This window comes from Vulpes lagopus, chromosome 14 (genome assembly GCF_018345385.1).
Source record: "Vulpes lagopus strain Blue_001 chromosome 14, ASM1834538v1, whole genome shotgun sequence".
Classification (NCBI taxonomy): domain Eukaryota; kingdom Metazoa; phylum Chordata; class Mammalia; order Carnivora; family Canidae; genus Vulpes; species Vulpes lagopus.
In genome coordinates, this window is record NC_054837.1 from 11874736 (window position 1) to 11899023 (window position 24288).

General features: G+C 42.4%; 1 protein-coding gene across 1 annotated transcript in view; it reads right to left on the minus strand.

Annotated features, from left to right (window-relative positions):
• Nucleotides 1-23956, minus strand: part of SLC5A1 (solute carrier family 5 member 1) — a 74849-nt gene extending 50893 nt beyond the window's left edge. The window contains exons 1-2 of the mRNA XM_041729491.1: nucleotides 23647-23956; nucleotides 16643-16714 (exon numbers count right to left, since the gene is read on the minus strand). Coding sequence (XP_041585425.1) covers nucleotides 16643-16714; nucleotides 23647-23781 — 207 coding nt within the window. The 5' untranslated portion in view covers nucleotides 23782-23956. The remainder of the gene's footprint in view (nucleotides 1-16642; nucleotides 16715-23646) is intronic.
• Nucleotides 23957-24288: the final 332 nt, after the last annotated feature.

Genomic DNA, 24288 nt, shown 5'->3' on the forward strand with positions numbered 1-24288 from the left:
ACTGAGAATTGTATAGAATTGTTGTATCATTATATTATACACCTGAAATTGATATAACACTGTATGTTAATCATATAGGATTTTTAAAAAGAAGAAGGGGAAATTAGGAGAAAAGCAGATTCATCAGAGACATTCACCTCTTTTCCTCAAAGCTTGGTGGGTATAACAGTCCACTTTTAATCAGAACTCCCTTCTGCATGTAGCCTGCCTGTCCTGGCCCATTATCTTTTCATTTATCATCTCCCACTTCATAAATTATTAAGCCTAATGTTGTACTATTAAGGGCATAATTACCAGTAATGATTAACTGCATCAGATTAACCTTAAGTTCAAGAAGTCCTCTCTAACATCCCCCCCAAATGGGAGCATTGGACTTTAAGCAGTTGCAGGCTTTCCTGAGGTACCCCTTCACCATCAGATGGAATGGAGGCCAGGAGAGCTTTAGGGGTACCACATGTCCTGCTCAGATTCAGTTAATTTCTGTCATGGTTACTACTGTTCTCAGTCTCTTACCTTGCCTCTTTCTAGACTTCCTCCCTTTACCCCAAGGCCTTTATTCAACCATTTACCAAAACTCTGACTCTGCCTTCACAATGTTAAAGGCATCTAGCACTTATACTGCCCTTTATACAAGCTGTAATTATCTCTCATGAGGTTTCTAGATGATCTCCAGTCCCACCTACACACAACTCTGATCAAGCCACTTTCCTATTCAGAGACCCTCCTCTAACCTCCAAATGGTCTTGTCAAGCAATCTTCCTGGACTCCAGGTTTAAAGATGTAGTCCTAGGAATTCAACAATATTTCAAATTAAAGTCCCCTCCAGTGAGAATTATGAAATTAAAAACTAAACATTATATGGTCTCATTCATTTGGGGAATATAAAAAATAGTGAAAGGGAATAAAGGGGAAAGGAGCAAAAATGTGTGGGAAATATCAGAAAGGGAGACAGAACATGAGAGACTCTTAACTCGGAAATGAACAAGGGGTGGTGGAAAGGGAGGTGGGCAGGGGGTGGGGGTGACTGGGTTACGGGCACTGAGGGGGGCACTTGATGGGATGAGTACTGGGTGTTATGCTATATGTTGGCAAATTGAACTCCAATTGAAAAATATATGTAAAAAAATAGAATTTAAATACTTTCTTGATTTCTTACTATCTGGGTGGTCATAATATCAGTGAACTTAAATTTTCTCTCGTGACAGGGTTATTCAGGAGTCAAATGAAATTATGAATCAGTAGTGACTGACATTTAGTTGGCCCTCAATTAGAGTCCTCACTCTCCCACAAGAGGACAAAGACAATTCACAAGATCTACAATGGACACTCTTATAGACTGAATTGTGTTCCCCAAAAATTCATGTGTTGTAGTCCTAACTTTCTAATGTGACTTTATTTGGAGACAGGGTATTTAGGGAGGTAATTAAGGTTAAATTAGGTCATAAGGGTGGGGCCCTAATATGATAGGACTGCTCCTTATAAGAAGAGGAAGAGACATCGTCTCTCTCTCTCTCTCTCTCTCTCTTTCTCTTTCTCTCCTTCCCTCCCTCCCTTCTTCCCTCTCTTCTTCTGATTCTCTACTCAGAAAAGAGGCCATGTTAATGGACAGACAGAAGGCACCCACTTACAAGCCAAAAAAGGAAGTCTCACCAAAAACCAACTTTGACAGCACTTTGATCTTGAGCTTCCAGCCTCCAGAAACGTGGAAAAATAAAGTTCTCTTGTTTAAACCTCCCAGTCTATGGTATTTTGTTATGGCAGCCCAAGCAGGCTAACAACAAATACCATTGCTGTGTCACTTCCACTCCCCTGCCAGGTTTTCACCCTTCTTCTCACTGAAGCTCATTAACAATGCTTTCATCACTCTTATTTCCCACTCTCTGTCTACTCCTCGCCCACATTCATGCTCAGGTAGGAATCTTGCCCCATCCAGGGAGTGACCCTGTGACATGAATAATCATGTCCTTCTCTGTAATTTCTACCCACATTCCCTCTGAGTTCAGGATTTTAGATTTCATCTAAAATTTCCCCAGCTTGACCTTGCTTTCAACTAACTTCTTTCCAAGCCTTTCTCATCCCTTGATGGGGTTCAGGAAGCTATTACAAGTATTTAGATGTCTTTACCGTACCTGTGCAAGATGAGCTGGATCTGACCATACCCAACAGGTTTGATAGCATGGTAATTGGAAATAACAAAATATGATATCAAAAATGGCAAAAAGACTATTTTCCTTTGAGTTTTGGGAAATTCATAATCCTATTTTACTGTCTAAACTTCCTACCCTAGAAATTTGGCAGGAGGAGAAATATATGAAGAAATTATAGAATCATAAGTCTTCCAGAGTTGTCTGGACCCACAAATGTCACAGCTTGACTCCCCTCTGCAACACCTCCAAGTGATAGTTTCTGGATGTGTGTCTCTAGTGACAGAGAACTCCCTACCTTCAAAGGTAGCTGAATCCACAGTGGAACAATTCTAATGGTTAAAAAGTTCTTCACCTTGAGCTGAAATCTACCCATCTCCCTACTTCTGCCTTCTGAAGTGATACAAAACAAGTCAAGTCTCTCTCCCACAAGCTAGCCCTTCCAATGTCTAAGGAAATGGGGCTGTTCCCACTCTCAAATCTTCTCTAAGTCTAAGCTTCCTCTTCTTATATGTCTACTCCTCCCTGGCCATGGACTTGAATCTCACCAGAAATTATAGGCCTTCAAGGCTGTCTGCATTCAAGTTCCCTGATCCTTCTCCATCCCCAGTAGCCTCTCCATACCCTTTTGCATCCCTTATAATCCAGCTAAATTATACTGACTCAGTTTCCTAAATATGCTCTGGGATTTCTTACCTTCTGTTTTTATTTATGCCATTTCCCTCTGCTTGAACTTCCTCTCCATCAAACTCTGATGCCTCCAAAACACTGACTCATTCTTCAAAAGGAATCCCAGTCCCATTTCTCCACTGACATCATTCAGAGCTGATCTCTTTTTTCCTATAATCTCTTACTTCCATTCCTCATCTGTTGCACTTTCCTGGGGCATGGCACTGCTTCTGCACAAGTGTTGTCTCCCAAGGGGGAACCCTCTTGCACTGTTAGTGGGAATGTGAACTGGTGCAGCCACTCTGGAAAACTGTGTGGAGGTTCCTCAAAGAGTTAAAAATAGAACTGCCCTATGACCCAGCAATTGCACTCCCGGGGACTTACCCCAAAGATACAGATGCAGTGAAATGCCAGGACACCTGCACCCCGATGTTTCTAGCAGCAATGTCCACAATAGCCAAACTGTGGAAGGAGCCTCAGTGTCCATCGAAAGATGAATGGATAAAGAAGATGTGGCCTATGTATACAATGGAATATTCCTCAGCCATTAGAAATTACAAATACCCACCATTTGCTTTGACGTGGATGGAACTGGAGGGTATTATGCTGAGTGAAATAAGTCAATCAGAGAAGGACAAACATCATATGGTCTCATTCATCTGGGGAATATAAAAAATAGTGAAAGGGAATAAAGGGGAAAGGAGGTATGAAAATGTCATTGAGTGCTACCTAAAATCACATTTTGCGTGACGGGAAAAATGAAATAGGAAATATATGAGACAATCTATTTACTTGCCAACATCCAGTCATCTGATGTTAGAACTGGAATTACCTTGGAAATAATTAAGGTCAACCTTGTTATTTTCAAGTGAAAACGAAATTATAGCCCAAAGGAAGAAAGTGATTCAAGTTTATGTATTAATGCTATCTTTACTTCCACACCTTTAGGAAAGTAAGATGGTATGTGTGTACACTCCAAATAACTAACCCAAGAGTCAAGAATTGCTTAAGGCAATGGACAACAGCTGTGTATGTCTTTTTAGCTACACCATCAGAAGCAGCCAATGGATTTGCAAAAAAGTATCCCGTATCAATTATCATGCTTGGAAGCATAATTAAGTGGTATGGACCCCACTTTCTTCCTTTTCTTCTAAGCACACTGGAGACTTGCAACCTGGTTCTAATCTTGATTCTGTCAGAACAAATTATATGACTTTGAGCCAGTCACTTCCCTGCCTTGAGCCTCCGTTTCTTCCACTATAAACTGAGAATAAGAATCCTTAGCTTACCTCCCAAGGGGACTCTCAGGCTTAAATGAGGTGATAAATACGAGACACCTTTAAGAAAGTTTTGCCCCAATACAAGGGAAGTGGCAGGTAAGGGCAAAGTTAAAAAGAGAGAGAGAGAGAAAGAAAGTTTCGTCCCCCAAAGGCATGCTATTCTTCAGAAATACTTATGATGCTTTTATACAGCCCATGTGTTTATGGAGTGCCTTGAATTTCCTGAAAAAGACAGAGTGGCAATTTTTCCTTAGAGGGAGCAAGATCTTCATAGTTCAAACAGAAAATAAACTCAGTTAATTTCAGGAAACTATTTTCTTTATTAATGGACCAAACTGTCCAGAGCTCTGGAGATGCTTTTCACTCCCATCTTCTATCCTCCCTTAAAGGAATAATACAAGAATATCCCAGAGCATCCTCTCCACCCTTTCTCTGGGCTATGCTAGATGCTTCCCTTGAGATATCCTCAGACAATGGTTCTCATAGTATAGCATGTATCAGAATCTAATGCAAAAATACAGAACACCCAGTTAAATCTGAACTTCAGAAAAACAAATTCAGTTTTAATAAAATTATGTTCAAATATTGCATGAGACATATTATACTTAAAAAGTATTCATTGTTTCTCTGAACCTCAGATTTAATTATCCATCCTTTATTTTTATTTGTTAAATCTGGCAACTCTAAGTACAATCGCCTGGAAAATTTGTTAAATCACAGATGGTTGAGCCCTATTCCTTCATTTTTCTAATTCAGTGGGTCTGGGCTGAGGCTGAAAATTTTGCTTTTCTAACTAGAGCCCAGATCTTGCTGATGCTGCTGGTATGGGAACTACACTTTGAGAGACCCATCCTGGGAAAATAAAAAAGAGAGACAGATGACTAACTTTTACAGTGCCCCCTCTATGTCAGGTGTGGGGCCAGGCACTTCACTCACTTTTTTTTAAGATTATTTTTTAATTTATTTATTTGTGAGAGACAGTGCACGAGCACAACAGGCAAGGCAGGTACAGGGAGGGAGAAAGAGAAGCAGACTTCCCACTGAACAGGGAGCCCAACACAGGGCTTGATCCCAGGATCCTGGGATCATGTCCTGAGCCAGAGGCAGACACTTAACTGACTGAGCCACCCAAGTGCCCTTGTACTTCATTCACTTTATTTTACATCATTCTCACTATAGTCTGTGAGATACGGATAATTCTCATCTTCATTTTACAAAGGAGAAGACTGAAGAACAGAGCAGTGATTTGCTCAGGGTCCCATAGCCATACGTGACCAACATCCAAGGGACAGAAGGGAGGCCATAACACCACTCTAACTTTCCTCCTTCTTCCCCAGACATTTCCTTCTGAACATCTCTGAAGGGGCACAGTCGGGTCAGATTCCCATACCTATCTCACTATAAATTTAGGAATAGCATGTGTACATCTGCATCATGCTTGTATTTCAGATTCTTTCCTCATCCTCTGGGGAACTGGTCTTTAATCTGAATTAGGATTTTGATTCCATTATGTCTTTTCATAGGAGAGGCTTGGAAAGATTTAACCTTTGACTCTTGCTATCTCTTAAGGATCACAATTCCTAGACTGGAACAGAAGAGAAGGTGGGGCTCATATATTCAGACCATTTTATTTCTGAGATTCTGGTAAATATTTAGACATAGGCTTTGCTCCAGAGCCATCATAATCTCTGTTTACTTTACGTTGGCTTACGTCCTCCACGAACAATGGTGGCCTTTCAGTCATTATCTTCACAAATCTCTCTCCTTTCCCTAAGAACCAAAAGGGCAGGAAATCAGGAAACCACTGCCAAAGCTGGCATTTTCTCACAGGTTGTTGGCACAAAAGGCATGTAAGGTCTTCTGTTGGCATTTATAGGTCAAGGAGGCTAGAAACCAACCCTCTCACCAATTCAGATAGGCTCATTCTTGCAACCATCACTAACTTGGGGGTCCCTCACTCAAAGGGTCTGATTGATTAGCGTTGTCTCCCCTATACTGGCCTCCTTTCAGTTCTTCAACTATCCCAAGATCCTTCCCACTTCAAGTCTTTGACCATTCTGTTCCTTCTGCTTGAATTGCTCTCCCTTCAATCTTTATAGGGCTGCCACCTTCTGATCCTTCATGACTCAGCCTAAATGTTTAATCTTTGGAAAGGCCTTTCCTGATCCTCTTATGTAGGTTAAAAAGGACCCCTTTCCTTCCCTCACACTCTGGACTCAAATATACTTCCTTCTGAACACTTACCATTATTTGTAATCTTGGATATATTTTGTAAGAATATGTGTCACACACACCCACACACACACACACACACACACACACACACACCAGCACCTAACACAGAATGTGGCACATAGTAAGTAATCAACATATAAATATAGAATGAAAGAATAGTAATGCATAAATGGACAAGTAATTGAATTCACAGTTTAAGAAGGAATATCTGAAGATGAGATACAATAATAACGAGGATAATGGGGGCACCTATCTGGCTCAGTCTGTAGAGTGTGCAGCCTTTGATCTCAGGGTCATGAGTTTGATACCCATATTGGGTGTCGAGATTACTTTTAAAAAATGATGATAATAGGGATCCCTGGGTGGCGCAGTGGTTTGGCGCCTGCCTTTGGCCCAGGGCGCGATCCTGGAGACCCGGGATCGAGTCCCACGTCGGGCTCCCGGTGCATGGAGCCTGCTTCTCCCTCCGCCTGTGTCTCTGCCCTCTCTCTCTCTCTCTCTCTCTGTGACTATCATAAATAAATAAAAAATTTAAAAAAAAAATGATGATAATAATATTAAGAATAGCCAACTTAGGGATCCCTGGGTGGCTCGGCGGTTTGGCGCCTGCCTTTGGCCCAGGGCGCAATCCTGGAGTCCCGGGATCGAGTCCCACGTTGGGCTCCCTGCATGGAGACTGCTTCTCCCTCCTCCTGTGTCTCTGCCCCTCTCTCTCTCTATGTCTATCATAAATAAATAAATAAATCTTTCAAAAAAAAACAATAGCCAACTTGAGTAATACTAATTATATACTACTGTAGAAGATTTACATATTAAATCTGAATTTAAAACTGAATCCTCTACAGTCAACAAAACTATTAAGACAACCTACAGAATGGGAGGAGATATTTGCAAATGACATATCAGATAAAGAGGCTAGTTTATAGCCCTTATAAAGAACTTATTAAACTCAACACCAAAGAAACAAACAACCCAATCATGAAATGGGCAAAAGACATGAGCAGAAATCTCACAGAGGAAGACATAGACGTGGCCAACATGCACATGAGAAAATGCCCTGCATCACTTGCCATCAGGGAAATACAAATCAAAACCACAATGAGATACCACCTCACACCAGTGAGAATGGGGAAAATTAACAAGGCAGGAAACCACAAATGTTGGAGAGGATGCGGAAAAAAGGGAACCCTCTTACACTGTTGGTGGGAATGTGAACTGGTGCAGCCACTCTGGAAAACTGTGTGGAGGTTCCTCAAAGAGTTAAAATTAGACCTGCCCTACAACCCAGCAATTGCACTGTTGGGGATTTACCCCAAAGATACAGATGCAATGAAACGCCGGGACACCTGCACCCCGATGTTTCTAGCATCAATGTCCACAATAGCCAAACTGTGGAAGGAGCCTCGGTGTCCATCGAAAGATGATGGATAAAGAAGATGTGGTTTATGTATACAATGGAATATTACTCAGCCATTAGAAATGACAAATACCCACCATTTGCTTCCACGTGGATGGAACTGGAGGGTATTATGCTGAGTGAAGTAAGTCAAGTGGAGAAGGACAGACATTATATGTTCTCATTCATTTGGGGAATATAAATAATAGTGAAAGGGAATATAAGGGAAGGGAGAAGAAATGTGTGGGAAATATCAGAAAGGGAGACAGAACATAAAGACTCCTAACTCTGGGAAACGAACTCGGGGTGGTGGAAGGGGAGGAGGGCAGGGGGTGGGGGTGAATGGGTGACGGGCACTGGGTGGGGGGCACTTGATGGGATGAGCACTGGGTGTTATTCTGTATGTTGGTAAATTGAACACCAATAAAAAATAAATTTATTTTTAAAAGACCAATAAAAAATAAATTTAAAAAAAACTGAATCCTCAAAACAACTCTATAAGATAGATGCTATGTTCTCTACTTTTCAGTTGAGGAAACTGAAACACGGAGAGGTTAAGTAACTCACCCAAGGCTACAAAGCTAGGAATAGGGGAGTTCAAAACTAAGCAGCCTGGTTCCAGAGCCCATGGTCTTAGCCCCAATTCTAAGTAATCTCCCTAATATAAAATTTACCCAAAGAGAAACATATAGCTCTAGATGACCTAAAATGTGCCATGCCAATGGTAGAAAGGGAAAGCCCAGATACATTTCTAACACAAATACTCCAAAGTCTTCATCTTAGTCAATAGTTTCGGCATTCTCCTGACTTCAAACAACTAGAAATGTTGATTATAATTTATTTTTTCCTCTCTCTGTCTGGGAAAGTGCTAATATATTAGAAAATAGGAAAGTATCAAGAGAGAAAGAAGAAACCGGGAGTTTATGCACCAACAAGTTGACAGGAAATTGGCTGAGAACACAAAGAATACGTGGGGTGGTGAGTGGCTGTGTCTTAATCAGAGGAACTCCTCAGAGGAGATTAAGCCATAAAGAGTGGCAGGGAAATGGCCCCACCAAAAAGAGAGAGAGGTAAAAGGACAAAGGGGAGAAAGTGAGGAAAGAAAAGAAGAAAGAGGGGAAGGATGAGGTGGCAGTAGAGGAAGAAGAAAATGAGAAGAAGAAGAGCAAGAACAGGCCATTCAAAACAAGGCAGCAACTGCCACGTTAAGCTCTCACTACAAAAGAGATACATATGTATGGGAACAGCCAAGTTTTGCAAAATCTTAACTCAACCTGAGAAAAACCAAATGTTTGAGATAGTAAGGAAGCATAGTAATACCAGACTTTTCCAAGGAATCCAATGAGGGCTGAAATCAGTCACTCTGCAGCCAGTTTGCTTTTCCAGTTTTACTACCACGAGCCTTAAAAAGAAAAAAATCTGAAGAAAAAAAAATGTTCTCTGTACACAGACACAGAAGTGTGGAGCACTGCTGGAGAAGGCTTTGACCTGGACCCGGCACTCTCCTAACCTCCTAAATTCTTACCACTGCCTACACTCTACTGTAGCCAGTACTCCAGAGAGCAGATTGCAGGCTGCTGCATGCAATGCATGCTGCATGCTGTCTGTTAGGGAGACATCCACAAGGTGATCCAGCATGAGTATCTAAAGACATGTCCCTCTCCTCCCTCCTATTTCTTTAATTCAGCACGTATTTCTCAAATGCACACTAACACAAGGTCCTGGACTAAATATTAGAAGAAAAAAAGATTAAGAAAAACATAGGCTCAGCCCTGGGATAAACAAAAGCACACATAGCTACATGCAAGTAGAAAATAATCGGAACAGGAAGAAAGAATCAACTGGACTTGGTGGTCATTTCTACCCAGGCTTATGAAGGTCAAGTACTTGTCTGTCTTTGGTCTCCTATCTTCCTGAGCTTTGCCCCCTTGGTGAGCTCTCTGCCTCTCCTGTGTCCATTTGCCTAGTTCATGTTCTTTCTCTCTCATTCATGAGTTCCCATCTAGACCTAAGGCCTGTCAGACTTTTCTAAGACCATCCCAGTAGCATCCTAAGTAGATGAACTTTGATTTGATCATTAATATTCAAAGACTTAAATGTCAAATCAGATATATTTTACTCAAGAAAGTTTAATAAAGGGCAGCCCAGGTGGCTCAGCGGTTTAGCGCCGCCTTCGGCCCAGCGTGTGATCCTGAAGACCTGGGATGGAGTCCCGTGTCAAGCTCCCTGCATGGAGCCTGCTTCTCCCTCTGCCTGTGTCTCTGACTCTCTCTCTGCCTCTTTCTCTCTCTCTCTCTCTCTCTCTCATAAATAAAATCGTTTTTTAAAAAAAGAAAGTTTAGTAAGTATAAAAAGCTATTTTCTTTCCTCAAGGAAAAGTTTCATCAGAGTCTCTGGTTAACCCTAAAAGAAAGAATTTCTTGCTTTTCAGATAAACCTTTAGAGTATACTTATTGATCTCACAAATTTCCATCCCAAAGGATAAGAAGAAAGGAACCTGAATAACAAGAAAAACAGAAAAAGCTATAGCTCTGTAATTATCTTGTATGAATTTGGGCAACCCATGGGGTTAATCTTTATTCTTGCTGGACCACTCAGATAGGATATGATGATAGTCCTTTAAAAGTTTTCAGTTGAGTGGATGGAACTGGAGGGTATTATGCTGAGTGAAATGAGTCAATCGGAGAAGGACAAACAGTGTATGTTCTCATTCATTTGGGGAATATAAATAATAGTGAAAGGGAATATAAGGGAAGGGAGAAGAAATGTGTGGGAAATATCAGGAAGGGAGACAGAACATAAAGACTCCTAACTCTGGGAAACGAACTAGGGGTGGTGGAAGGGGAGGAGGGCGGGGGGTGGGGGGGATGGGTGACGGGCACTGAGGGGGACACTTGACGGGATGAGCACTGGGTGTTTTCCTGTATGTTGGTAAATTGAACACCAATAAAAATTAATTTATTTAAAAATAAATTAAGTAAGTAAGTAATTAATTTTAAAAAAGGAATAGAAGGGAAGGGAGAAGAAATGGGTGGGAAATATCAGAAAGGGAGACAGAACATAAAGACTCCTAACTCTGGGAAACGAACTAGGGGTGGTGGAAGGGGAGGAGGGCGGGGGGTGGGGGTGAATGGGTGATGGGCACTGGCAGGGGGCACTTGACTGGATGAGCACTGGGTGTTATTCTGTATGTTGGCAAATTGAACACCAATAAAAAATAAATTTAAAAAAATAAAAAAATAAAAGTTTTCAGTTGAAAAAAAGAAAAACAAGAGCTAAGCCTGAAAATTTATTTTTTTTTAAGCCTGAAAATTTACTGTGCATATGTCCTCACTATAATCTCAAGTAAGTACTACTGTTGCCATTAAAGAGATAATAAATGTAAGACACAGAGATGCTTAGTAACTCACACAGGGTTATACAGCTATTAAGGGCAGAGGCTGGATTTGAACACTATCAGCCTGACTCCAGAGCCTAGGCCTGAACAAAGGGTCAAAAACTAGGGCCTATAGACCAAATCTGGCCTTCTGCCTCTTTTTATAAAAAAAAAAAAAAAAAAAAAAAAAAAGTTCTATTAAGGGACACCTGGGTGGCTCAGCGGTTGAGCATCTGCCTTTGGCTCAGGGCGTGATCCTGGGTTTAGGATCGAGCCCCACATCGGGCTCCTTACTGGGAGCCTACTTCTCCCTCTGTCTGTGTCTCTGCCTCTCTCTCTCTATGTCTATCATGAATAAAAAACTATTTTTAAAGTTCTATTAGAACACAGCCATGCCCATCCATTTATATATATTGCCCATGGCTAATTTCATGCTACAATAGCAGAGTTGAATAGTTGTGACAGAGATCATATATCCTACAAAGCCAAAATATTTACTATTTGGCCCATTACAGAGAAAATTTGTCAACCCTTGCCCTAAGTCACTAAGATATACTCCTCTGGGAAATGAACTAGGGGTGATGGAAGGGGAGGAGGGTGGGGGGTGGGGGTGAATGGGTGACGGGCACTGAGGGGGGCACTTGACGGGATGAGCACTGGGTGTCATTCTGTATGTTGGTAAATTGAACACCAATAAAAAATAAATTTATTTAAAAAAAGAAAAAATAATAATAATAAAAGAAGGAAAGGAACTGTGTTTATTGAGAGACCCACAGCCATTCAATTTTCAAGATCCTCTTTGGCAATAGACTGAATAGTATGCCCAAACCCATTCTTGTTTCCTCCTCTATGGTGTGGACTCTTAAAATTTTAGTACTGGAGGAGCCTTTGAGATGCTCAATCTGACTATCCCCCATCACAGAGAAGACTGACTCAGAGAAGTTAATGATTTGCCCAATGTTACAAGGCTGGGACAAGCCAAGTCCTTTGGTTCCTTGTGAGGTTCCCACTCCCTCTGGAATGCTTATCTTTGGGTTGAAGGGGTTTGTCAAAGGGTTTATTCAACCCCATTATATCCCACCACTCCCTTGGAGCTGACTCTGGTAAATGTAACCAAATCCTCCTCCAAAACAAGAATTCACCACTGGGCTGTGTATCTGTGGCCCAGCCTCTCTGAATAATTTCTGCTACCACTAGACAAGGAGTAGGGAATTTGCCATTGAATGCTCACATTCCTGATTTCCCATCTCTCAGATCCCCAAATAATCATAGCACATAGGCAGCTGTTTGTTAAAGCTGCCAACCATAGAAGGGAATCTTGAGCCATCAAATCATCTCACAGTCACAAAAGTATGGTTTCATACTACTCAGTTGGCTTGGCTTGCTCACGCATGACTCAGGCTTCTGGAGGCTTCCCTGCCTGGCCCCCTGTGTAAGCTGCCTCCTCTTGTAACCCAAACCTAGAGTGTTTGCTCTTCCTCTTCAATTGCCCCTCACTTCTATTCCCAGGCTGAGGCACAAATGACTTCTCTCTCTCAGTCTTATTAACTTTTAAAGAATGGGGTATTTTTCCAGAGCTCCTAAATCTTCACCTGTTACACGTCATAACTGCTCCTTTCAAAGTCTCCTAGCCCGGAAAGGAGAAAAAAATGAGTGGGAAATATCAGAAAGGGAGACAGAACATGAGAGACTCCTAACTCTGGGAAACGAACAAGGGATGGTGGAAGGGGAGGTGGGCTGGAGGTGGGGGTGACTGGGTGACGGGCACTGAGGGGGGCACTTGATGGGATGAGCACTGGGTGTTATTCTATATGTTGGCAAATGGAACGCCAATAAAAAATAAATTTATAAAAATAAAAAAAATAAAAAAACAAAGTCTCTTAGCCCCAGGAATGTCCCCAACTGGCCTCCCTGTTCAATCTCCTTTCAGACTTTGCAAGATCCTTTTTCCTCCTACTTTTTTTGTGGGTGACTACAAAAGAGTATTTGCTCACTCCTCCTAAAACACAAAGTGACATGGCTAAAGGCAGATTAAGGAGGCAAAGTGTCCCATTAGAGAGTTTCTGACAGAGATGTGAGTTCCGGAAAGACTGTAGTCCTGTGATTTTCTCCTTGGGCCTGCACTTTTGAGAAGTGATATTCCAGTTATGAACTTCCAGGCCTGATAGACAAGACTGAACTGATTTTGTACTTTAATATAAAGAGAAATTTATATGTATATGTTTAATATGTTTAAAATCTTTTTCAATTTTGGAGGGGAAAGTACTTAGATTCATGTCTTCTCATATGCTGTATCTTCCTTTAACTCCTTCTTTCTTTTTTTTAAATTTTTTTATTGGAGTTCAATTTGCCAACATATAGCATAACACCCAGTGCTCACCCTTCTTTCAAATGTGTATTGCATTGCAATAGTGCTTTAATACCATTTTAAATTTTAGAATGAAAATGATTATGCTTATTTTTCTTCTACATTAACGGTTTTTAAATTTTACAAATTAGCAGAACCTTGTTCTCAAATAAAATCTTAGCAGATTCTCCTTATATAAAATAAATAAAAGTCAGTTTGCCAGGAAGAAGGGAATGGGCAGGCTTTGAGGTACTTCTGAAGTGAATATATTTTTAAAACACACTATTTTAGAATATAAGCATACTTTATTGAATCTAAGACACCAACTACTGTAAGGCATACTATGTAGCACCAAGAAAGAAAAAACATTGCCACTTAAACTATGGTATGCTACTAGTTGGTTAATTATAACACAAGAGCCATTGGAGTGCAGGTGACCCTTCAGATCACTACGTTTGCATGTGATGTAATGAGCACCTGGTGTTATATGCAACTGATGAATCACTGAAATTTACCCTTGAAACTAATAATATACTATATGTTAATTAATTAAATTTAAATAAAAATTTAAAATGTAAAAATCATTAATGTAATCTCACAAAGCCTTAGATGGAAACCATTGTTGGAAGAAGAAGTTGAATTTCAGCTCAATCAAGGAAGTAGTGACTTCTGTACAAAAGAAGAATGATGCCATGCTTTTCCATTGTTAGAATAATCCAACACTGAAACATGATTAAGGAAAACAACACCCACAGGAAACCCCACATGAACCTTGAACTCTACATGCTTTGGGTAGGGCTAATTTCTCTTAACAACCAAATCTCAGCCCAGACCCATTCCCAGGTGCTATCAGGAAGAAAGACATCATTGCTAGTTAAGATGTGATGTGTAAAAAAAAAAAAAAAGATGTGATGTGTTCCTAGGACTAGACAAAAATGCATATCTCTTAATGATGGTTCTGTCCCACTCGCACTACCTTCCACTCTCATTGGCTTCTCCCTGACTCAGAAATTAGAAGCTGAGGTCTTAACTCCAGTAAATCAGCCCTAGAAATTTTACATAAAGAGATATGAGAGTTTCCTGTCACAGTGCGGGGAGGGAAGAAAAAAAGGAGGCCTGGATGTAAACTCAGGGCAGATGAGTACTTGGCAGGCTTACTGTAGACAGCAGTGAAGCATTAGATGGGGTTGGGGGTGTGCTTGCTTTGGCAGCACATATACTAAAATAGATGGGGGGGTGCACTGCTTTCAAAATAACTAAAGTAAACTTCTGATTCAGCTCTCTAATTCAGTAAATCTCAAGACCACTAAGATTTCATCTACCTCAGCTCTGAAATCTGTACAGCATACTGTCCAATAAAACTTTCTACAAAAATGGAAATGTTCTGGATCTGTACCATCTGATATGGCAGACACTATCCACATGTAGCTATTAAGCACTTGGAATATGACTATTATGACTGAGGAAAGAAAATTTTTATTTTATTTAATTAATTTCAATTTAAATAGCCCACATGACTAGTGGCTACCATGCTGGACAGCGCAGTTCTAGAGGGACTACCCTAGCCTTGTCTTGAATTTTGTGACCAGAGCTGCCTCTTCAACACCAGCTTTTAGGAAAACATCAAAGTATAAAGCTTGAAAAGATATGTCAGGAGGGAGCACCATAAGGAAGCCATGATATAAATCAGCATTGCTCAGTATTCTTGGCCACCTTAGGGATAAGGCAGATATGACTTAAGGGATAACCCAAGCAACTATGAAGATTCCAGTTATTAAAATCCATCCCAAAATAGCTGATCAAAGGCCAACTGCAGGGTGTAGTGTGATTTCCTTGCAACTCCTCTCATGCTCTGCATTTGACAGTGACACTTTTTACTTTCTTCTCTTCCTCTAACCAACTCAGAGTTATCACATTCTTCTAATTGTTTCTATGCTTCATTACCCACCTCTTTCACCCGCCAGTCTTGCTTGTATCTTAAGTCCAGGGATTACACAACTTGGCCAACTTGGTCAACCAGTCATTTTGATGAGATGGTCATTGGACTGAACTGATGAGCCAGCAGAGCCCTGAACTGATAAGATGAAAGGTGCTTCCCAGTTTCTCTTCCACACACGCATATGTCCTCTGACTGAGATAATTCTGCCCATGTATGAGTATCAAGAAAAATACCTCTCAAGAAAATGAGTGGGAAGTATCAGAGAGGGAAACAGAACATGAGAGACTCCTAACTCTGGGAAACAAACAAGGGGTGGTGGAAAGGGAGGTGGGCGGGGGGTGGGGGTGACTGGGTGACAGGCACTGAGGGGGGCACTTGATGGGATGAGCACTGGGTGTTATGCTATATGTTGGCAAATTGAACTCCAATTAAAAAAAAAAAAAAGAACGAAGCTGGTTGAAAAAAAATACCTCTCAAATACACAAAATCCTCCAAGAGATGAAGGAAACTGTAGGAACAGTAGGGGGCTCCTCCTCCATCTGTTCTTTGAATACTTATTGAGGTTCCCTTGTGTATTAGGCATTGCATTAGGCTCCCAAGGTAAGACGGTCTCTCTACCATGGGACTTAAAGTAACTAAAAGGTAGTAAAAGAACTACTCTATATTGTGTTTCCACCCCATACGGGGTATCCATTTCTCGTAACACTCCTGGAAAATAAATATCACCATCCCTATTTTATACATGCAAAAATGGAAGCTCAGATTTGCCCAAGATCACTTCAGTTTGTGTGCTCTTTTTGCTTCTCCACACTGTCCACCTGGTGCAGTCTCTTCTCTATGCATACTGCAAAGATTCCAAGCACTATTTATGTAGAGGATATTCCCTTGCCATAAAGGATTAAGGGTAACCAAGAGACCTGGTGAGCAGAAGGCCCATTACTGGAGATTTAAGGCAGGAAGGAAGAATCACTGCCACCAAAAGCCAAGAATAAAAGGGCCTCCTACAATATGGGGAATATTGTAGTTAAGCAAGTAGTTTTCCATGGACGTCCGGGTGGCTCAGCGGTTGAGTGTCTGCCTTTGGCTCAGGGCATGGTCCCAGAGTCCCAGGATTGAATCCCACATCGGGCTTCTTGCATGGAGCCTGCTTCTCCCTCTATCTGTGTCTCTGCCTGTGTGTGTGTGTGTGTGTGATTAATAAATAAATAAAAGCTTTAAAAAAAAAAAAAGCAAGTAGTTTTTCAGAGAAAACTTACCGGCCACCACACCATACTCCGTCCTGCCAAGAAGAAGCCTCCAACAGTCCCACGATTAGTGGAAAACATAGCCTGAGGAGGAAAGGCCAAAAATTTAATGATAAATTAGAACAGAGCAACTTTGCCAGCCAAACAGACACACCTCTCCCACTCCCATATACTTGCACTTTCTTTTACCCACTTCACTTCCTGAAACACCCACATTCCTCATCCCTTGGCGCTCCTCTATACTTAGATGAAGGATGCAAGGACCTACATTTGACACATAAGAAGACTAGAGCTCAGAAGATTTAAACACCTTGCCCTGATGTTAGCTCTGCAATGAGTTCACAGTATAATTTCAAGCAAGTCACTCCACCTGGACCAGTTTGTTTGTTAAATGAGGGGAATTGGAACTTTTTGTGCCTTTTTTACAAGCATACAAGGTGCCTAATGAAATATCATTCTTTTTAAAATCACTATACAATATATATACAATGGAATATTACTCAGCCATTAGAAACGACAAATACCCACCATTTGCTTCAATGTGGATGGAACTGGAGAGTATGTGCTGAGTGAAGTAAGTCAATCAGAGAAGGACAAACATTGTATGGTTTCATTCATACAGGGAATATGAAAAATAGTGAAAGGGATTAAAGGAAAGGAGAGAAAATAAGTGGAAAGTATCAGAGAGGGTGACAGGACATGAGAGACTCCTAACTCTGGGAAACGAACAAGGGGTAGTGGAAGGGGAGGTGGGCGGCGGGACAGGGTGACTGGGTGACGGGCACTGAGGAGGGCACTTGATGGGATGAGCACTGGGTATTATACTGTATGTTGCCAAATCAAACTCCAATAAAAAAATACCAAAAAAAACTGGAAACACCAAACAAAATGCAAAAGCAAAAAAATAAAAATAAAATCACTATACAACACGTGAATTATATCTCAATAACAAAAGAAAAAAGAAAAATGCTATAGGACTGCATGGTGTTCTTACTGAATACATTAAAGATGGAACAATCAAACTCCATTCAAAACTTTCCTCTCTAGGATGTAGATAAGAGCTTGCTGGAAACAGTACTTTTCAACATATTGTGAGTACTGCGAAATGATTATTATTACGAGTACAGAGGAAAGAGGGGATTCCTTCTGACTGGGGGTGTCAGGGAAGGTTTCACAGAAGGAGCAGCACTTCAGCAAGTCTTGAAGACAGAATGGGATTTATTAGAGGGAAGAAGGAAAGGCCGTTTCAGAATGTGGGAATAGCATGAGGGATAACCCAGAGGTAGAATGGCAGCAGTGTGGGGAGGAAGGGAACAGTAAACAGTATTATCTGGTGAACCTGGCTGAGGCATATGAATGAGGAGAGTGGTGAGAAGTGAAGGCAGACAACAGACCCTCACCTGCCAGGTTAAAAAGTATAGGCTTTATTCCATAGGCAGTGGGGAGCCACTGAAGGCTTATGAAGAGAAGAATGATACGCATCTTTAATAAATGACCACAGCCCCTGTCATAGCACATTTGGAATGTTGCCTCTCAACCTTCAGCTTATTCCTGTCCAGCACAGGCCCAGGCCCCATCCTCCAGCTCAAAACTGGGACAGTGTCTCTGCCCATGGCTTCTTTCTCCCTCCCTTTCTCTATGTCAGTGGCTTTCCCTTAGCTGATCATTTGCTAATCTCCCTGAAAATGCTAATGGCTGATAATGACTTAGCCCTATTAAAGGTGTTTGCATTTTCACATGTGACCCCTGAGGCTGAAGACCATCACTGGTCCAAAGGAATTAACCTCGGATGGTGACATTTCAGACACTTAGAAACTCATCATTTATTCAGCAAACATGCCTACTACAGGTAGCATGTTACTGAGTGCTCAGATGGACTGGACTCAGTCCATTAGGAAACAGGGTCATTCGTACATCCAACAATCAATATAGATTGTTAAGCTCCCCTGTGTGCCAGGCAGTGCCAGGAAGAGCATGGCTCAGATCTTTCTGGACTCCTGGCAGGTCTCCTTCCCATTGGACATGCTTTTAGAGCTTCTGTAGTGGTTTTTCTGAGAATAGCAACAGGACTAACAGACCCAAAGAGCAGAGAAGGTAGCTAGGGGCTGAAAAGAAATGTGTCCCAAGGATTCAGGCTCTAGCAGTTTGCCAGGGAAGGCCATTCTGAAAGTCATTCTGAAGTCAAAGCAGGTTGATATGTCCCAGGTAGTACTGGAGGGACACAAAAAGTGGGTTTGGAGCCCAGACATAACATTTGCAAGTTGGTGTCAGTAATGAAGAGCTTAGAGGAAGAACGTGATAGTAAAGACTAGAGTGGGGAACTGGATAATTCAGGAAAGATATTGGGGATGGATATAAGGCAAGGAGAGGTATATCTACACCAGGGCTTTTCTTCTCTAGAAAGTTCATCCCCTCATCTCCACAAGATGACTCTGCATACCCATCCTTCAAGGGCCTTCAAATGCAACCTTCCCCGTGAAACTTTACCTGACACTCCTCCACAGAAACCTCCTCCTCTACTATGGCCTCCTCCCCTGCCCAAACAAAAAGAATCTCTCTCTCCTGTGAACATCTAGAGAACTGCCACCATATCTCATTCATAGCCCTTACACTATTTTACTTTGTGTCGCCTTAAAACAATTTTTCCAGCTCTATTGGGGTATATTGACAAATAAAAATTGTTTATATTTAAGGGATATAATGTAATATTTTGAAATATATATTCATTTCCAGGGACTAAGACGATGGAGGAAATGGAGAGATGTTGACCAAAAGGTAAAAGGTAGGGGCACTTGGGTGACTCTGTTGGTTAAGCCTCTAACACTTGGTTTTGACTCAGGTTATGATCTCAGGGCTGTGAGATGAAGCCCCAAGTCATGATCCACACTCAGTAGGGAGTCTGCTCAAGATTCTCTCTCTCTCCCTCTCCCTTTGCCCCTCCTCACTCCCTGTGTGCTTGCGCTCACTCTATCTCTCTCAAAATAAATAAAATTTTTTTACAAAGGTAAAAAGCTAAAATTATAAGATGAATAAATTCTGGAGATCCAACTTACATCATGGCAATTATAGTTCATAATACTCTATTGTGGATAGTTAAGTTTACTAGGAGAGTAAGTGTTCTCACCTAAGTGTCCTCACCACACACACACAAAAGAATTGTAACCATGTAAAGTGACTAATTGTTAATTAGCTTGATTGTGGTAATTATTTTACAAAATCTTAATCCCCCTAATACTTAGTATAATTCCATTTGCATGGTGCGCATTCAATAAAATGTTAGATAAAAAGGTTTCTCAGTGTATTCTGTCACCACTCTTCCCCCATATCCCACCCTGACCACTCCTTCTAGAAATGAGCAACACCTCTCCAGGCAAGTATTTTTCAGACTGCCAGCAACATTCAGTAGGTGCTTCCCAGAGCAGCATTTTAGCTCAGGTACCCTATCTCCTTCTTCCCTGCTGTTCATTCCCTACAATGGAAAGACACTGTCTCCATGAGCAAGGGATGCGCAAAGGAAAGCTCTAAGGTTACTGACACCACTTTGTAGAGTATGGCATTAAATTTGCCTGTCCACCCTGCAGCCAGAAAAGAATTATTTAACAACTGCAAGCTGCAGAGCAAAAGAAGCACAATTACTGACTCATATTTTTTTCTTAAAAGAATAAAAGTATCATTGAATCAGAGGAAGGAACTTCAGACCTTTGCTTATACTTAAGAAACTGGAAGTGTTGGGCCAGAAGTAGAGAAGACTCAGGTGTGGCCTATCATCTTCTGATAGGTAAAGTGAGACAGTGTGGTCTGCATAAGGCACAACTAGATACAATGGAGAAGCTCCAGAATGTCAGATCTGGGGTCAGTACCAGGAAGATTTTCCTCACTGTCAGAGCTGTGCAGAGATGGAAATGATACCACTGGGGAGAGTCTTGGGGAAATATTCGAGTGAAGTGTGGACAACTGGTCAAGATAATTTTGTCAAGTGATTTAAGAAGAGATTCAGGAATAGGATGAAGAGGGATGAACTTGATAAACTTTAGGTTTTCACTTTATGAAAGTATGTGAGGAAAGAAGGAATTCAGCACCACCAGGACACTGTCTCAGCAAGGCAAGTGGTGGTAAGGACCATAGAGACAGTATTGCCATAAATGACAGTTTTTTAGGGAGGGGGAAGGTAAGACAGTAGAAAGAGCATGCCTTTGGTATTGTAAAACCTGGGTTCTAATCCCAGCTCTAGCGCAGAGTCATCTGACTGACTTCTTGTCACCCTCTGATCCTCCCCTGTAAAATTGAAAGGTTGGGTTTCCCAGGGGCAATTGCTACTCAGGCATTAAATGATGCTATTAGTGCAAATGATTACATAAAGCAGGGGTCAGTAAATTTTTTCTGTTAAAAAAAAAGATCCAGATAGTACATTATATAGGGTTTGTGGGATACAATAGGATCCTTTTTTATTTTTTATAACCCCTTAAAAGTATAAAAAACATTTGTAACTTGTGAGCCATATGAAAACAGGCTATGGGCCAGATTTGGCTCATGAGTTGTAGTTTAACAAGCCCTAGCATAAGGGGGTTCAGGAGAGCTTAAATGAATCTTCCAGAAATAATAAAGTCAGAGATTCAGCCTAAATACAAAATCCCCCAAGAAACAGGTGGTGAAAGAAAAATGGAAATATACAGTGAAGAAGTGATAAGTTCAAATCCAAATATGATTGGATGAGGCAGCACTGGAAAAGGGTAAAACAGAACAAAATAATGTTGGAAGAGATGGGGATGGTGACAGAGGGACATTAACTGTGGGTGCCTTCTAAGATAAGGAAACACAATAGGCCAGGATAGCTCTGTCTGTGCAGCCCAGAGAACATGCAGGAGTTAAGATGCCTATCTCCAAAGCAAGGCACTTTTGATACTCCAGTAGAAAAAAGAGGAATGTAAACTGGAAGAAATCCAGCACGTTAAATGATCAGGGTCCGGAGGCACTGGACTAATGGTGAAGAGTAAATGTAGACAAATATTAGCAGGCTCATTAAGTAGCATTTAACAAGACAAGTGATACTGATTCACAGATATTTGAAAAGTGTAAACACCATAATCAGCAGGACTAGCAGAGGCTAAAATAAGATTGGTTAGGGGAAAAGAGATTATCAGTGATTGTCTGGGAAACAGGCAGTATGGCACAGTTAGCAAATGATGGATTCACATCTTGGCTACAGCACTTATAAGCTGGGCAGGGATGAGGGGAGGAAGGTAGGTAAGGTGGTAAAGCCCCTGGTACTATGGAAAACCAAGAGTCAAAAGACCTGAGTTCCAGGAACAACTCCATGTATTGCAACCTTAGGCAAATCGCAACCACATAAGGCTTTAGGGTTTTTTTCTTGTAAAATGGGGGTTAGCATTCCTGCCCTCATCTTGAGGCTTTTTGTGAAGATATCCTACCCAGGTGATCATTTTTGCCCATTTTACGTAAAAGGACAGAAACAATTCAGGGCCTGGCTCATACCTTGGAGGGCAAATGATAACAATATTTAAAAAGACTCCCAGACTCATTAAACACTTTCGAGTTCATCTCTACAGATCCTCACAACAACATTGGAGTGGTCTTAAGAATAGGTAAGATTGTACTTATTTATACTTGAGTAAACTGAGGCTGAGGTGGTTACCCAAGGTCATATAGCTAGAATCATGTCAAAATCAATAATAAACTTGAGAATCCTGGCTCCTAGTTGGACTCTTCTGGGAAGATGAGACTACTGGGGAAGAGTCAGTCACACCTACCCCTTGTGACACTTGGAGAAGATTTTAGTCACATCTGGTTTCTATAACTACTTTAAAAACAAACCAAAAAAATACTTCCTTTTATTCCTAAAAACAAAACAAAACTCTGTGATCATGGAAGGGTTAATGTCCACCTCCTCCCCTCTAAATCAAGAGTTCGACTACCAGCTGGCATCACAGCCTCCTGGTCCAACACTCACCCAACCAAAGCCTTTGAGAGTGTCTGGAATATGTGCACTTTTTGGATTTTTTTTTTTTAGGCTTTATTTATTTATGAGAGAGAGAGAGAGCATGCACACAAGTGTGGTGAGGGGCAGAGAGAGACTTCTCAAGCAGACTCCCGGCTGAGTGCAGAGCCAGAGCCCAAAGAGCTCAATCCCATCACCCAGGAGAACATGATGTGAGCTGAAACCAAGAGTCAGTGGCTCAACTAACTGAGCCACCCCGGTACCCCCAGAATATGTGCACATTCAAAACACCTCATCTTCTACTTGCTGGGTGTGCCAGAGTCTGTCATAGTGAAATTTCTAAGTTCCAATTTCTAAGACTGCTAAGAACAAGTTTCTCTGGTTTGGTGTGTCCCTAGTCCCCAAGGGGAGCCACAAGCACTTCCCTCTTCCCAGCACCAGGCCACCCTCCAGCCTTCCTCCTCCTCCACCCAGTTTTGCCAACTCTCACTCATTCCAGCCTCCTGGGCTTGCCTGTCAGCCTTTCCTTTCCCAGGAGGACACTGGCAGCGCTTGTCCATTTTGGGCTGCCCCACAGTCCCTGCAGCTGCCAGAGGCTTCTACCCTTCCTGTTCTAAATTGTTTCTTTTCCATCCAAAACTCTGTGACTAAGAAGAGTCAGGACAGTCCTAGCTCCTTGGGACTTACCTCCCAAGCCCAGGGATCTTCCCTGCAACCCCAAACTCCCTCTCCTGCCCCTCACACTGGTGCCCAGCCTCTCCAATTCCCCCCTCATCCTCCTCTGCTCGCAGGCCAGGGGTGTCCTCCCTGGACCTTCCTGGCCAGCTCCCCTGGACACCCCTCTTGCTTCTGCTCGGTCCTTGCTTGCCCCTCTCACCTCACACTGAGCCCCCCTGAACTCCTCTCAAGCGCTTCCAAGTTATTTTCAACCCACTCCACTGACTCTTAAGCCCCTGGTTCCCTCCTCAAGGCTCCCCAGGGCTGTCGCTCCTCTGTGCCCCCGCCCCGTTCCCCCTGGTGGCCCTGCCCCCTCAGCCCACATCTCAGGGCCCTCACATACCCACAGCCCCACAGCCATCACCACCACAAAGTAGATGACGATGACAGAGATGTCGGCCGCATTGCGGATGCGCTCGTGGGGCGCGAGGGGTGAGGCAGTGGCGTTGGTCATGGGGCTCCAGGTGGTACTGTCCATGGCGGTGGCGGCGGCGATGTTCCCCTCCCTCCCAGGCCCCTTGCTCCTTATAGGGCCTCCGGGTTAATGATCAGCCCCGGGGAGGCGGGGAGAGGGCACCCGGGGCTCCGCGCTTCACTGTCGGGGAGCAGCCTTGGGCGCAAACCGCACCGAAGGAGGAGCAGACGGAGCTGTGGGCAGAAGGGTGGCAGGCCGGCAGGTAAGGGCTGTTCCGAGAGTGGGGAGGGGCCGGCCAAGGGGTGGTGCCCGTCTGGCACAAAGGCCCGCTGTGCTCCTGCAGCGGGCACCTGGCAGGGCAGCCTCACCTGCTCTGCCGGGGGCAGAAAGGGCGTGGCCTCACTGAGGAACCAGGCTGCCTGGGGCCAGGGGCTTAGAGGCTTCAGGTCGCCTGCCACCTGCCATCGGACCAGTCCTGAGCCCTCTGCGGACAGGCTTCTCCATGTGTAAAATGGGTGTAGGACTGTTCCCAGGAATCAGCCAAGTTCTCGGTGTCCATGGAGAAAATTC